Below are 16,225 nucleotides of genomic sequence, written 5' to 3' on the forward strand. Positions count from 1 at the left end.
AAGACGAATATATTATTATTGTAATAAAATTATATTTTTTTTAAATAAGTTTATTTTATTTGTTACTTTATTCCTCTTCTCTAAAAACTGTTAAGGTGTCACACAGTAGGTAACTACTGAAAAAACATATATTGCGCGCAAAATAATTAGTATAGTACGCGACAGGTCGAGATGGTAAGCGGGGTATGAGGCGGGGGGGACGTCCCGCACACCCGCGCTATCCGCACCGGGTTAGCGCGGGTGCTGTGCGTGTGTGTGTCCCCACCCCGGTTGCCATCTCAACCTGTCGCGTACTATAGTCCTATATGCACACGATGCGTATGTATGACGAAGCTAAAAAAGTGGCTCTTTCGGTTTAACAGTGTAATTCAGCTTTCATGAGCGCTATGTATCTATGGTCTAAAACTTAAGAAACATCTGTTCTTACCGCGTAAACTCTATCTCATGACTCTCATAAGAGTGCCGTCAAATCGCCGCGCTGCCGTAAGTAGATATTTTTGTCCGGTCATGTGATCGAGTGTTTTCCTCCGGGATGATTCTCTAACTCAGTGTCCACTGAATGATAGCCGCCGAGCTCATTTGACATTGGTTGGTTTTATATATCTTTTTCACTGAGGTATTAAATTAATAATTGTTCGTAGAAAACTAAATGGATTATAAATAAATGTCAAATGAGCTTGGTGGCTATCCTTCAATAGGCACTGAGTTAGCTGATGCTAATACCGTCACGTGTCGCTTCCGGTCCCGGATGTCTGTCGTTAAAGAAGGTAGGTAGGTGTTTTAGAAGTCGTCGCCTAAGAGTGCCGCGGTTTCAGGGTCCACGGTCTCAGTCATGCTCATCTGCATATCAGCCCATTCCTCTCTCTGGTTGTCAATGAAGTAGTATATTTCTAGGATCCTGTCTCTGTTGCGTTTTATTTCGTTGCTGAAAACAAAAAAAAAAGTTTGAAAATATATTTTAACTCATGTATAGTTACCTATTGTGCAATTGCCAAACATAAGTAATAAATGACATAAACAAGTGTAGGTAAATTAAAAATTTATAACACCCCCGGCAAGTGAAGGTTACAGTAACTAGAAAAGAGCTGATAACTTTCAAACGGCTGAACCGATTTTCTTGGATTATAACTAAGAACACTCTCAAACAAGCCAACTTTCAAACAAAAAAAAACTAAATTAAAATCGGTTCATTAGGTTTAGGAGCTACGATGCAACAGCAGATACACAGATACATACGTCAAACTTATAACACCCCTCTTTTTGGGTCGGGGGTTAAAAAACGCGCAATAAAATGACTTTCGTTGCCGCCATGTCTGCGAAGTATCCACATAAAAAGCTTGTGCAATTCGATTTTCGAAACTGCCGCTATTTGTGAGAATCGGTCATTGTCTTATTAAACTGCACCTGATTGGGGGAAATGGGGTTTGCTTTACACAGGTTATCCAATGTCAGGTATGACATTAGAAACCGGAACGGAAACCATAGACAAGCCAGTACCAACATGAGAAAATAAGAACTTTTTAATAGCGGAATACTAATATAAAAAGTCCATGATACATAATCGTGAAGACCATGTTTACCGTGAAGATCATATTTATGAATACTAAACAGGGACTGGTTAAGATAAGTACTGTTTAAACTTACTCATTAGCGCCTTGAACGAGTTCGTCGCGCCAATTGTTAGCGCGTGTCATGAGCAGATCCTCACGCGCGTCTATGAACCTCATATGGTTGTCTGATGATTGCGCCACAAGATTCATCATCAGGTCTCTGTCCATCATCACCTGAGAAATTAATCCTTACTTCCTAACTATAATGTTTATTCTAAATGCAAAAGTGTGTCTGTCTGTTTGTCTATCTATGTATGTCTATTTGTCTTTTCGGCCTATCAGTTAACGAATAACCTACCTCAAATAGTTCCGGAGGAGCATCTCCCAGCATAACCTTATTGCCGAGTAATTTCGATAGTGCTTCAAACTGTCGCATGGACCACATCCCTTCATGCTCGCGCCACGCTCCAAACGCGTTGCGAGAAACTTCCAGCAGCTTTGTGATCATTTCTGTCATATTCACTGCAAATTGTACTCTTGATTCCTGGACCATTAAAAACAGTATTTTTGAAGTGAAACTTCTTAATCGACGTTAGAGATCAAACTCACAAAAAAATAATACATATCATTGGCTAGGCAGCGCTTGTTGTTACTCCTTTGAGTGTTTGAGCGCAGCAGAAATAAAAATGTTACATACAAATCGTGAGAAGCTATGCTCCGGTCGAGTGTCCGAATAACCTTACTTCCTATTGTCCATCGTTGTATCATCGGCCTAGTAACCAATACGATGATATAGCAGTCCAGAGACTCTAGAAGGACTCTAGTTTATCGACTGCTAAATATATTGTTCTTTCTTTAGATTCATCTATTTTATCGTCTACCATCTTGTTGTCATTAAGCTCTTCAACTGTCCCATTTTTGTGTAGATTCTGATTTCATTTTTCGTCTTGTCGGCTGCCGTAGTAGTTATCAATTCTTATTTGAGACACAGATGCTGTACTACTAAAATTAAGGATTCTCCTTCCGTTATGCTATGCGGGTCTTCCACTACATACCTAGTTAATTAATGATCTCTAAAGAAAATATAATAAATAATCAAACCTCGCATTGCTCGTACAAGGTCATCTCAATACTCATAAGCTTCTTCCACAAGTCGAAGATGACATCGTTAAATAATTCCCCCGTATCTATTATATTCGGTTCCAACTGCTCGATTGTTGCCTGCTTCTTTGTGAATTTTGATATAATCTCGTTCATTTGGCCGATCAAAGGTTTCTTCTTCTCCTCGAATTCTTCTACAACTCTGTAAAAAGTTAAGGTTTATAATAAATCCAATTTTCCTTTGTTTATTAAAGGTGAGGTATGAGGTAACAGTATATTATTATGGAAATTAGATCCACCCAGCTTTATTAAAGCAAGATTATTGGGTTAAGCGTGGCAATTCTCCATTTCTCTTGAGTTCATCTAGCCCTGTTTATTTCCAATTTTTCTTGGTTTACATCATAAACAAAAAAAAAATTAATCGTCATTTACCTAACTAGTTATTTAGTTATTTTAGTTGTAATCATAAAATGCCATCAATATATTGTTACATTTTGAATTCATTAAATTATATGAATTTAGTTCAGAGTTTAGTGTAGAGTTAATTATTACTGAAGTTATTTATTTTTAAAACGTACGCTTTGCTTTTTGTAACACTCTCGTCCAAAGCATTATCAACAAGGTCCTTAAATAGTCTTATTTCATTTTGTCTCATGTTATATGCATCTTGTGCAAACTCCACCAATCCAGCCATTGTTTCTACATATTGTTCTTTATATCTGGAAAGTTTTGAAAGTGATTTATTTGTTTCTTATTTAAAATCAATGTCTCTTAAGGTAGCTTGAATGTTTAACTAGTAAGCATATTATTTGATATTCGACATTCTTCCTATGTCAATTTTGATTTTAGCACAGTTCACATTTCTCTACTCTAACTTAGAATTACAAAGCTGCAAAATCAGGATTTCGAACTTTTTTTCTATAACGTTATTAATATAATATCTATTTAAAAAACAATTTAAGTACTGTTCGTATAACCCATGCAGCTCGCCACCAACTTTAAGCAGCAGCGATCCATCTGGATCTTTCTCGAACATTGATTCCAGCAATTCGGGTCCACTCAAATATTCGACGAAAGACAGAGCGTAGAACTTTACTTTGGCTTCATACTCCTCTCTTGCTACTCTTTCCTTTTCAGATTTCTCATCAGCCTCATCCAATTTACGAAGCATTCCTCTTAAAGGACAAACAAAGTGAATTTAGTAGGTACCTAAGTAGATGCTTCATATTGGATGTCTTTCAGGTGTATCGATACTGATTTTTACCATACCTACCTAATTGAATTTCCAAGACTTGATATTTTTCTGAAATTACATTAGTTTTACTCTACAAACCCTGTCTTACCGGAAAACTGCTCTGCCATTGTCTCGGTCCTCTTCTTTAACAAGTTTATAGTCCAAATACGTGACTCTGGTAAGCGCCGACTTCAGAAATTGATAAGTCATAGGATCATCGCAACATGGATTGCCTTTAAAGCTCACAGAGCGCAGTTTACGGAATCGTCTTAAATATGACATCTAAAAATAATTGTGCTAAGTAAGATAGCGAGAAAGCTCTTGCAGTTTTTAGAAGGAAGTGACTACGGACCATAATTATTAATACTAATTTGGGGTGGTAACTAGACTTCTACGACTGCTTGTGGTCTATCAGAACAACCATGAAAAATTTATCTTTCATCCATCTTTGGTGAGCCTAGCATCCAACACATAAAACTTGTAATGTACCTAGTTATCTACGTATGAACTACCATCGACCACCAAAAAAACAGTGCCGTTACAACTCAAAGCCTGATGGGCGGAAAAAATAAGCATTTAAAAATAAATCCCAATGGTACGAGTATGTTGCATGTTTGCTAAAGCATCCAAAAACTAATCATTTGTAAGAACAACTTCTTGTGAAAAATATCAAAAGAACACATCGGTAATAGGTAGGTACCTCCTTAAAATCTTCAATCAAATTATCCCCAATACTGAAAACCAAAAGATTTTCAAGAGTGTCCATATTCTCAAGTTTTCTTATCTTGTTATGGAAAAGCGTCAAAACTTCTAGATTGACAAGTTCATTTAAATTTTCAATTTTTTCGATTTTATTAAACGATAGATCCAATTCATTAAGACCGGTCAGCTGGTCTAAATTTTCAATTTTTTCTATTAAATTGTGTGCTAAAGTTAACTTTCTTAAGGATTTTAGCATCCAAAGGTGATCGATTCGCAAAATGTTTTGAAATTCCAAACGGACTATCGGTGCTTCCTCTAAATGAACTCCTTCTTCTGCGAATAGTCTTCCTGCTTCTTCCGTTGGTCCTGAAAAATGTTATCTAGGTAATTACTGATGATGCAGTTTAAAATGTAAGTGGGCCAATCTTGAAAGAGAGTGGTGGTTTTGACTAAACCCATAGAGGTACATTTTCTTGATCGGTTTTGACCATTGAACTCGATTAGTGCTGAGCTACTTAAGAAGGGCTATTTCATATTAAAAAAATCTATGAAGCTATAAAAATTAATAAATGTTATTGGAAACCAAGTTGTAAGCTAAAACGAGTTGCAGCCTGCAAAAGATTTTGTTCAGAATGAACCATCTGTTCTGGAGCATGGTACTTACCACAGTATACCTACTTAGAGACATTAAATACCTACCTGTTACAGAAGGCTCACTTCGAAAAGAATAAATAAATGAGAATAAGAAAATTTTAGCAACGACACAAACTATGTAACTATTTTTATTCAATTAAACTTTACAAGTACTTTTGAATCGTGGCGGGGCAAGATCGACCAGCTCTTGATCACACTCTCCGAAATAATGTCCTGTAAAACACCGATAGGCACGTGATATGTAGCAGCTTGCGGCGGTGATCAAGGCTCTTGAAGTTTCACCAAAGTTGGTGAATCTCCGCCCATAAGTCTTCTAGTTCGACTAAGTATCAATCTTAAAAATATGTTTTTACCATACTCCAATATGCATCGGGTAAGCATTTCATTGTCAATAACGCCTGGTTCAATAGCCGGGTGGATTATTAGGCTATTTAAAGATTTATTTTCAGTCATTTTTTACTAATTAAAGTTGTTATCAAGTGGATGTGGATGTTTTTGATTGACAGTTACCATAGGAGACACATTTACTGTACAAAATTAACCTCATACATAATGTTAAATATGCATGGATGTATAAAGTATTCTTAACTCTGTGCTCAAAAAGCCTAGTAGAAAAGTTCTTCATACCTAGGATGAACTTATTTCATACAGCTAACTATTTCAAAATATATTCAGCTCCACAAGTGGTCTGTAAAGCCTTTTGTAAGATCCATAGATCTGTTTTTAGTAGTCTACATCCGTTCTGCATGATAATGTTGGCAGCTTTGACAATGACAATTGACACTTGATTGGATTATTGACACTTGACTGACAGATCAATGTTTTTTATCGTGTACCTACTCGGGTGACAAGTGAAATTGGTGAAATTATTTATTTATAATAGGATTACATTACAAAAATGTCGTTTTTCGGAGTAGGGAATCCATTTGCTACTCCGGTTGGTCAGAAAATAGGTAATTACATCCATAACTAAACCTAGCAATGTAATATATTTCAAGAATTACCCAATCCCGTGACCCAAAATTACCTTTCGTTTTGTTGCGCACTAAGAAGAAACAATTTCTCTTTGTCTTCAAGGAACAGTTTATTTATTATTCCACTGTTAATAATATTATCGTAATATAGTTTTTGATCGAGTGATATACAGACAGTTTTAATTGGTGTTAACGAGGATGACCCTTGGTATGTACTATGTACTGTGTGCGTAAAACTCGTAAAATTTTCCAGAACAAGCTACAGATGGATCGCTCCCGTCGGAAAATTGGGCTCTTAACATGGAAATATGTGATATTATTAATAGTAGCACCGATGGGCCGAAGGACGCTGTGAAGGCTATTAGAAAAAGGTTGACTCAGAGTGCAGGCAAAAACTACACTGTGGTTATGTATACACTGACTGTCCTTGAAACCTGCGTCAAAAACTGCGGAAAGAGTTTTCATGTTCTAGTCTGCAGCAAGGAGTTCATTTCTGAGTTGGTGAGTCATATTTCAGAGTTGTTTAGCAGTACATTATTATTTTAAAACAAAGTTCTTTTCCTTCCAAAAATATTAGTACTTAATTTAAAAAATACAACCCAAATTCTGTTGATACTTACTTTATTATCTGCACAAAGCAGGGGTGGGTCACTAGTAAATGATAAAAAATGCTTGACTGATTATGCATTTTTTATCTCTAAATTGATTCACTTCAGTGGCTTCTTTATTTGATTAAATATTACCTTGATGATTGTCAAGACCTGTAGGTGTCTAAACATTGACAATGTAAGGCTTGATAAACCTTGGATTAACTTAGCAATAAGATCTCCTTTTGGTGCTTGCATTGGTATAATAGATCTTCTCAATTTAGGTGTATTTTATGGGATAGTATAATACGATCCTCACAACTTCATCCACATGGATTAAGGTTTTCAAAAATATTGTAGAAACTTTCATTTTCTTGTATTAAAAGTAGCTTATGTCCATCTCTCGAATACAAGCTATCTCTGTATCTTTTGTCAAAAATTTATTAAGCGGATGGATTGTTAAATGGCAGCTGACAATCAGTTACGCTTTTGTATTTTATAATATTACTAAGTAAGGATTAGTATTAATAATAATCATTATAGTGTCTAGCATTATATCAGGGGTAATATTAGTGAGTTCCAAGGCTATCAATTTCCAGTGCCAATTTCACTATGGATCTATTACAATTTAGGGACTAATTGACTTGAAAGATTCAAAAGAGATTACATGTCATCTTCTGTTCATATAAATCATTTTGATGTGAAATAACTATATAACTGATTAATTTTATATATTTTCTAATCTACTCACTGTTTGTTATATTATTATATTGTTAGACCACAAAATAAATCTTAATTATTAATGATTTATAATGATTCTGAATAGTTGGTATACCATTAAACAGAAATTATGCAGAATTATTTTTCAGAATCAATTTGGCATAAGAATTACAATCAGATTAAACTTTGTTCTCACCTCTGGACCTTGGGTTGATAACATTTTAGATGATGTTATGTTAATTGAGTCATTAGTAATTACTATCTCAGTCATGCTGTTATTATGTCTATGCATAGCTTGTAAGTGACTATGATCTCACCTGCCTTACTTCAATAAAAAAAAATCTTGTATGTGTTTTTTCTAAGTTAAGCACCTACTCACAACACACACAGACAAGTTACAGTAGTTTAACAGATAAACTGATGACAAACAGACACTAATTTAATACAAGTTTGTTATTATGTTTATATTCCTGTATGAGATGTCAGCCAACAGACTGTATTCATATTACTATTGCATCAAGTTGTGCAATATAAAGTGTATTTGAGGAATATGAGGATATTATGTACACATAAAAATATATATAAATTACAAAGTTCCCCATTGGTTTCCCACAACAATGTCACCTTGGAAACAATTATATATTCAACATAACATGTTTGTATACTTCATAGATATGTTTATTGTCATATTAGCATATACCTATGACAAACAACAGATTTTTATTAGATCACTTCTTTACATAATTTACATATGCAAATATAGTACATAAATTTCTTAGTATTGGAAGGGATTATTATTAATTTAAACAACAAAGAATCGTTTTCGTAGATATTTATAAAAAATCATATTATATACCTAATCAATAACTATGATAAATAACTAACTGATGCCTGCGAATTCATTTGTTTGTATTTTTTTAGCTGTAGTATGTGTTATGAAGATATTTTCACCATCTATTTCCACCCTTGTACTTCTACTGCCACCAAACTTCCCCATTATCAATGGGAGACCAAGGGCTACCTAATACCATAACCATGAGTGGAGGAGTGGACAGTTATGGAAAAAAGTTGGTGTTTACATTGGAGGTCCCAAAAAAACTAAAACTTCTTAATCTTCTCGTATTTATTTAAAAATTTAACTAAAATTACAACATTTTGGGTGTCTAAAGTTATGAGATGTAACAGTTAGAATTAATAGAAATTATTTATTTGCTATTTATAAAGAAATGTTATATGTTTATATGTTATGTTTTTGAAGTAGAGTTTTCTTCCTCTTTTAAAGGTTCAAACGCACTTGTCTGTAGTCTGAGCGTCACTCAAGTGTGCCTTGCAGATTTAGCAATTAAAACTTGTCCTTTTGGTATTTTAGAATACATTTCAATTTTGATTTATTCCAGGTAAAACTTATTGGACCTAAAAATGATCCACCAACAGTGGTGCAAGAGAAGGTGCTTAGTCTCATCCAATGCTGGGCTGACGCCTTCCAAAACCAGCCAGAATTACAGGTAAGTCAAACTTTTACAGTAGGTTGATTCTGGTCGCTGAATCTGTGGAGGTTGACACGGGCATTTATTAGTTAACAATATTTTTCTTAATTTAAACTATAGAAAATATTCTACAGAAATGCTTTATCTAAAACTGAAACTATTAAATACAAATAAAATGTTTATTTATTTGCAATACAATCTTGTGAAATGTTGTAGGCAATAAAATAATGGATGCCTTTGTAATCTTCTATTGTTCTATGTAACACTCCACAAAACAATTTTTACGCTTTGAAGTACAATGCAAGTTACATAAATAAACAAGAATGAATTTATATTGGGTAAATGGTTTTATTTTATAGGTGAATCACTATTATGTAGTAACTTATACACTTAAGAGTCCATTATGATTCATCCATTCATATATAAGTAATAAGTATCAATCTGTAAATGTATCTGTTTGTTAGTAAGTATGTAAAATGTTCTACGATCATAAAAAATCGTTTAAAATCTAAAGAAATTAACAAAATTTTATCCCTTTTATATTCATAAACATAATTTTTTTATTTATAGTCTGACTGAGTTTCGTCCGTAACCAAAAATGTGGTCGAAACTAGATTATTTGGCCGAAACTGGTCAAAACCAAAACCGAATCTTTGGTTGGTCATTAGTAACGTTATTTGCAGGGCGTCGGTCAAGTGTACACCGAGCTGCGGACCAAGGGTGTCGAGTTTCCGATGACAGATCTTGATGCTATGGCACCTATCTTTACACCACAGCGGGTAAGATCATTATTTTTAATCATACTTTTTTCATTACTTTTTTTTTCATGCACATGAAAATTGTGGAATCAAACCCCTTCAGTGGTGTTGGCACTGGATTTCAAAGTGGTGCTCTTTAAGGGGTGGATAAACAAATTCCTGAAAAGCTGGCAACATAATATTAAGACAAGGAAAAGGCATGACAAAGACAAAGCAAATAGTAGATGAAGACTTGCCAAAGATCCGTCTTCGGCTCGGGTGGATAAACGTCTCGGATAACATTTTGTCACTATACAGTTAGTTGTATTTACTATTTTCACTTCACTGCGGCAAAGCCTTAGGCCTTAAGTCTTGCGGCGAGAAAGGGTTATGATTTTAGCAGTCTATGTATGTATATGGGTATGTATTTGTGTTCCACTGAAGCGCCTAAACTACTGAGCCGATTTTGATGAATGAGATGTCAATCGATTTCGATTCGTTATTATGGTCCGGGTGGCGTAGGCTACATTTTATACGAAAAATATCTACCTGATATTACATCAAAAAAGTGGGGGTCTCCAAACATTTTTTTATGTTAAAATACACTGAGCTACAGAAAAACAATTTTACTACACATATCTATCGCTCCCTATCGGCAGTTCGCGGGTAGTAGTCGAGCTTTAGTGCTGTTTATAATATGTTTATAATGTTATTGTATAACTGTCAATAGAGCGTGCCCGATGGAGGCGATGCAGTGGTAGGCTCCCCGCAGCGCGGCGCCGTGCCGCAGACCTCGCCGAGCCGACCCACGCAGGAACAAATCACTGGAGCGGTACGTTATTGAATACACTATATTGAAATTTTTGCCACTTTTGGAAGCCGATTATGTAATTAAAAAAAACTGACTTCCAAAACCACCAACGTGTAGAAACAAAAAATATTCTATTCTACACATGTATTGTATGTTGAAGTTGGGCGAGCTTCATGCTTTGATTTCTAGTTTCTTTTATTATGCTCGTTGAAGGTACCTACAATATTAATTCACTGTGAACACTTAATGAATCTTGATAACTAAGGTGGACACTAACCCTGCAGCATCAGGATTAAGGTGTTAAATTTTTATTTTTCATGCACTAAACAAAATGATAGCTACAAAACTTTATATACCTGGGTAGTTAGTTTCCATGTTTGGTGTTTACACACAGGTGACCCTGTCTGACAGTCAGACCAGCAAGCTCCGCGCAGACCTGTCCGTGGTGGAAGGCAACATGTCCGTGATGAACGACATGCTGAACGAGCTCACAGCGCAGCCCTACACGCAGCACCACGACACGGATATTGAACTGCTCAACGTGAGTATACCAAGCTAACCTAAATTATTCCAAATTCTAGTTCCCTTACCTTTTTTTCACATGACACCGGCTATTCCTCTGCTTGCCTAAACCGCACACAAGTTCTTTTCTTTTTCACTGAATAGCATAGAAACTGGCATTAAAACTTACCGTGACTTCTGTAATAAAACTTGCTAGTGGACACTTGGCCATCGATCGATCTGCCGATTGGAGTTAATTGCACTTATTCAAGTCTCATGTTTCAATTCGTAAGAATCTATAAGTTGTAGTCAATTTAACATGAAAAGTTAATTGGACCTGTTACGTTTTGGTGATAGGAGCTAGCTGACACACTGAAAGCCATGCAGAGTCGCGTGGCGGAGCTGGCGGCGCGGCTGGCGGGCGAGTCCCCCCTCACAGCCGATCTGTTGCTCATCAACGATCGCCTGCACAATCTGCTGTTGCGTCACTCGCGCTTCCTCAATAACAGGTAAGCATAAAGTCTGTTCACTTAGATACAGTAGCGCCGCCTTGCCACGTGCCGCATCTTGCCAATGGCACCGCCGCCGGGACTTCAAAGGTCACCACGTGTGATGTACACCCGCAGGAGAATTTGGCATCTACCTACTCATATTTTTCATAAAATTTCTCTTTGCTACCTAACATGTGTTTGTTATTATTGTTTTAAATTCGTATTTTATTACAATAAATCATAAGAATAAATACCATCAACTCCCGGTATACAAGGAAATAGCTCTGAGACGATGGCGATGTGTCGGGCATATTTTGCGAAGAGAGGAAGGAAACGCTGCTCAAATTGCGTTTCAATGGCAACCTGTCGGTCGAAGGAGACCAGTGGTGATTAGCTAACTCAGTGTTTAACACTAAATGATAGCCACCAAGCATTTGGCATTGGTTGGTCCTATATTGCTGCTCTATTGAGCGATATTAAAGTATTTTTTCTTAGAAAACCTTCAATGGATTAAAAATGAATGTCAAGACACAAGACGAGATATCCTTCAGTTTAAGAATAGTTCAGTTAGAAAATACTTGACATTTTGTATTACAGAATAGCTGCAACCGGTGGAGCGACCCCATCTGCCATCTTGGGAGCTGCGATGGGCGTGCCCGGCACTACTTCACGTGAGTTGTTAAAAACCGGTCATGTGTGAGTCGGACTTGCACACGAAGGGTTCCGTACCACCGTACCAGATTATGCACTTTTGTTATATTTCAATTTACATGACGGCCATTATGAAATTTTTATTTTGTTGTAGCAGCAATAGAAATAAATATTCTGTGAAAATTTTATCTCTACCTATTAAACGAGATACGGCTCGCTGACAGACAGACAGACGGACGGACAGCGGAACCTTAGTAATAGGGTCCCGTTAGCACCCTTTGGATACGGAACCCTGAAAATGAAAAACAAATACCCTGCAAAGAAAAACAAGTAATGGGTTATCAAAAAAATTTTTTCTTGTTTTAGCAAAGAAGACCGATGATGACGCTCTCATTGATCTAAGTGACGATGTACCTGATGTTGCCAAGCTGTGTAAGTGAAACTTTAAAGTTACTTCTTACGTGCTTCTGCATACAAACGTATTATGCCTTTTATTCTATTATTTGGCGTCCTAGATCTAAAACTAAGCTAGATATCGATTTGTCCCTCCATGGTCTATGCCAATAAGATACTTATTGTTATCATAAGGTTCCGCAAAGTGCATTACGCTGCTTGTATGCAAAATTTAAGTTGGTTATGATTTCAGCCGTGAAAGACGAGCAGGCGGACAAGTCCCCGAGCGGCTCGAAGGATGAGTTCGACATGTTCGCGCAGTCGCGCAACGTCTCCTACGAGACTACTAAAACGGGGTAAGATTGGGCGGCGCTGTTTGATTAACTTAAGGCATCCACAGTTGCAAGACAGACGGTTAAAGTTACGGTTATCGTTAAACTTTGAATGTTAATCAAATCAAGCTCAGTTCGATCCCGGGCAGGCACCTTAAACTTTTCAAAGTTCCATATTATGTTCTAATTAAACACCACTTGCTTTAACGCTGTGAGCAAACCTGAGATTTCCCTGTAATGTACTTAAAGGTATGCAAAGTCTCAATCCACACTTTTTTTTTAAAGAATACTAGTCAGGTTTATTATGCTGACTAATATTCCCCATTCCCCTCCAATTAAGCGTAAAGCTTGTGTTAGGAGCAGGTATGACAATAGTGCAACAGGTGGGTTTTAACCGTTAACCGTTGAGCTATCGAGGCTATGAACTTGGATAGCATGGTTGACCCTTAACATGGCCATGGCCTTAACCCTTTCCATTCAGAGAGAAGACTCATTACTGGATCAGCGCTCTGTTATATAATATGCTCACACTGTGACAGTAAAGTGTGTCCTTTTCACTTGTATACAATTGTTCAAGAGCTCTATATATTAGCTCGGCCCCGTGAACAAACTAGTGTTTGTTTTGTTACGACAGAGGCAGCAGTTACGCAGACAACGCGGAGGAGCAGCCCATCTCGGGACTGGCGGCCGCCGCCAGCATGCGCGCCACGCAAGCCACGCCTCTCGTGAGTATTGACACTAAGCACTAGCGGTATCTCTCTCTCTCGCCCTAACTCGCGCGCGCACTCTAGCTCTCTCGCGCGCATGCTCTCTCTCGCTCTTGCGCTCTCTTTTTTCTCTCTCGCCCTTTATCCCTCTCTCTCTAAATCAGAGTAAGTGGTTTGGTGCAATTGGGCCTAAATCTTAGTTTAGAATTATTGCAGGTGTTCAAAAAGTAACCCTGTATAAATTACTATGTATGGAGAGTCTGACTGACATCATCAATGAACATCTCAAAATGCTGTGTCTAGAAACTTGAATTAGAAGTTCCCTCAGTGTAGAAAGGATTTTAGAGTTTCCACGGGATTAAAAAAAGTAAAATACGTGCGAGCAAAGTCGCGGGAAAAATATAACAGAAATAATATCGGTCTTTAATACTAATCTATAATACGTAGTACCTCATTCACAAAAATAAAATTTTAATTAAAATATCTCTAACAATCTACTCTTACCAGAATATTTTCTATGGGTTTTCAGACCAAAAATTCAAAAAATTTCTGCAAATGAAAAATGAGAGTGATTGCTTTATAGCCCAAATCAAATACCAAAATTAAATAAGATCTAATTTTATTTATAACTTTATCATAGTGTTTTAGGAACATTTTAAGGATTCTTATAAAGCGCATAAAGTCAGCGCAAGCGCAATTTAGGTACCCAGTGACACTCAAACCATCAAGTCGAATCTAATGACATATCATTTATCAAAATCGGTTGAGCCGTTGAGTAGCTACAAGCGGACATAAGAACGGACATTCATACATACAGGTCCAACACAGAACCCTCCTTTGAGCTTCGCCGCAATGTGGAAATAAAGGGCTAATATTTAAAAAAAAAACATATTAGTTTTATACTTCATTGTAAATAGTTTTTAATTATTTTATATTGTTTTGTTTTATATTTTTGTTTCCATTTTTTTACTTATTTTTACCTATGTATTTGTATTTATTTATTTGATGTTTGTCGACAGCCAACAGGCATGGATCAGAGAGAGTTCGATGAGATATCAGCTTGGTTAGAGCAGGAAAAGGTGATATTTATTGTTTATTTTGTTTTCGTATGTACTAATTTTCATTTCATTGGGTTTCATTTATTCGCACTGAGCACTTTTTAATTTCATTTTATTTATTCATTTATAGTAATAAAAATTTAATTCATTCATTAATTACTCTATCTATAATATTCCGTACATATATTTTATTAGCTATATAAACACATCGCGTGCTATTATCATAAATAAATTCGCATTCAAGAAAACTATTGCTTTTTGCACAAATAGACGTTTAATTTCAGTCCACGTTGGTATGAAAAAGATAGTGTTCTATTTCTGTCAAAATAGTCAATCATAATTTACGTATATATTTTTTACACGTAAACTTGTAAGCAAAACGGAAGATGTAGACTAATTTGACACAACCGGATCATTCTGTCCTTCTCTAACTAAAACAATAAAGTGACAAGAAAGTGTACTTAATTTGGTTTATTTCTAATTTGCCTTTAGAACCTTAAAAAAAACTAAATGAACCGAAATTGACGGAATTAAAAGTAAGGCCATTTTTTTTCATGGGGACAAATGATCAGCTCTGACAAGACCGATCTTTTCTTAAGGTCCCTGTGAACGACAAAGCATAGAAATGTTTCGTCAGCTCCATTATAGCATAACAAAGTCTCTACCGTGGTATTATACTCTACCTAAACCAAAATACTCGTAACTAGGATTTGTGTACAACAAAGTACTGTATTCTTTAAAAACAATGGTTTTCTTTATAGCAAGCCGCGTCAGAAGCCAATGGCGCTCAAGAAAGCGTGACAAGCAGTGACTTTGACAAGTTCTTAGCGGAACGCGCCGCCGCAGCCGAAAACCTACCCAACGCCAATGAGAACAGAGCTCAAAACAGCTCGACGCCGCGGCATCGACAGATCAAGAAGGATGAAGACACTATGTTCGCGCTCTGATGTGCTTCGCTTCGGGCGAGTGTGTAAGCGTTTGACGATTTCGTTGCTATGCGAAAGTAAAAAAAAAATGCAGTGGAAATATCTTGGACGAATTAACCACGGGACACGTTACTCGGCCATTTTCGTTACTAACACACACTATAAAGGTGCTCACTCACCCCTGATACCACTCATTACAAGGAAATTGACCATTCCAGAGAAAAAAGTGTTACAACCTAAGCCCAAACTATGACATTTTGTATTCCGCCCGCGGGAAAAGTGAAGGGTATGAGGCAAACATTAATCTTCATGAGGAAGAATCCATATAAGCAGTATTGACATGGATCCCTTTAACATGGACCGATACAATTAGTGTAGACAATAACCAAAGATTTGGGTTACTGTACTAGGTCAGGTAGAAAGAAATTCATTCTGCCCTTGCTCCATAAAGGTTGATCAACTGCCATTTCATAAATTTTGTTGGGGTAAAACGTGTTCAGTGGTTCATTCGTTCAATGGAAATATTATACGTGTATAACCGATAGTTGCTTGTAATGCCTAAAATTCAAATTTTTTAAATTCACCATAAACAATAAACATAAATAATAT

General features: G+C 36.4%; 2 protein-coding genes across 6 annotated transcripts; one reads left to right on the forward strand and one right to left on the reverse strand.

Moving 5' to 3' along the window:
* Positions 1–175: 175 nt before the first annotated feature.
* Positions 176–5,953, reverse strand: LOC123868297 (dynein regulatory complex subunit 3-like). Of its 4 annotated transcripts, XR_006796627.1 has the most exons (10): positions 5,595–5,740; positions 4,586–4,953; positions 3,995–4,167; positions 3,617–3,826; positions 3,230–3,370; positions 2,652–2,853; positions 1,909–2,094; positions 1,645–1,784; positions 724–925; positions 178–525 (listed from the first exon to the last, which is right to left on the reverse strand). XR_006796627.1 is itself a non-coding variant. In XM_045910752.1 (9 exons), the coding sequence occupies exons 1-9, from the start codon at positions 5,692–5,694 to the stop codon at positions 781–783; spliced, it is 1,653 nt and encodes a 550-aa protein (XP_045766708.1). In that variant the 5' UTR covers positions 5,695–5,740; the 3' UTR covers positions 176–780. The 4 variants fall into 4 exon arrangements, 3 of the variants coding, with proteins under 3 accessions (XP_045766708.1, XP_045766709.1, XP_045766707.1); XM_045910752.1 differs by having other exon boundaries at positions 176–925; positions 3,629–3,826; XM_045910753.1 differs by lacking the exon at positions 5,595–5,740 and adding an exon at positions 5,869–5,953 and having other exon boundaries at positions 177–925.
* A 97-nt stretch (positions 5,954–6,050) lies between these two features.
* LOC123868301 (TOM1-like protein 2) lies at positions 6,051–15,762 on the forward strand. 2 transcript variants are annotated; one of them, XM_045910761.1, is made up of 13 exons: positions 6,051–6,194; positions 6,469–6,716; positions 8,920–9,027; positions 9,693–9,788; positions 10,477–10,578; positions 10,952–11,098; positions 11,416–11,567; positions 12,147–12,220; positions 12,567–12,632; positions 12,847–12,949; positions 13,560–13,650; positions 14,652–14,711; positions 15,452–15,762. In XM_045910761.1, exons 1-13 carry the CDS (start codon positions 6,140–6,142, stop codon positions 15,635–15,637), a joined length of 1,488 nt encoding a protein of 495 aa, XP_045766717.1. In that variant the 5' UTR covers positions 6,051–6,139; the 3' UTR covers positions 15,638–15,762. The 2 variants fall into 2 exon arrangements, with proteins under 2 accessions (XP_045766717.1, XP_045766718.1); XM_045910762.1 differs by lacking the exon at positions 14,652–14,711.
* Positions 15,763–16,225: the final 463 nt, after the last annotated feature.

Source organism: Maniola jurtina, chromosome 9, assembly GCF_905333055.1.
Source record: "Maniola jurtina chromosome 9, ilManJurt1.1, whole genome shotgun sequence".
In the NCBI taxonomy this organism is placed as follows: Eukaryota; Metazoa; Arthropoda; class Insecta; order Lepidoptera; family Nymphalidae; genus Maniola; species Maniola jurtina.

Bases quoted from the DNA above. Each gene is read 5' to 3' on its own strand.
- LOC123868297 (XM_045910751.1), bottom strand. From the start codon at position 5,694: ATGACTGAAAATAAATCTTTAAATAGCCTAATAATCCACCCGGCTATT. The intron at 2,854-3,229 runs GTACGTTTTAAA...AACTTTTTACAG, and splicing joins AGTGTTACAAAAAGCAAAGC to AGTTGTAGAAGAATTCGAGG. The intron at 2,095-2,651 runs GTTTGATTATTT...TTAATGGTCCAG, and splicing joins CCTTGTACGAGCAATGCGAG to GAATCAAGAGTACAATTTGC.
- LOC123868301 (XM_045910761.1), top strand. From the start codon at position 6,140: ATGTCGTTTTTCGGAGTAGGGAATCCATTTGCTACTCCGGTTGGTCAG. The intron at 11,099-11,415 runs GTGAGTATACCA...TTTTGGTGATAG, and splicing joins CGGATATTGAACTGCTCAAC to GAGCTAGCTGACACACTGAA. The intron at 12,221-12,566 runs GTGAGTTGTTAA...TTCTTGTTTTAG, and splicing joins CGTGCCCGGCACTACTTCAC to CAAAGAAGACCGATGATGAC.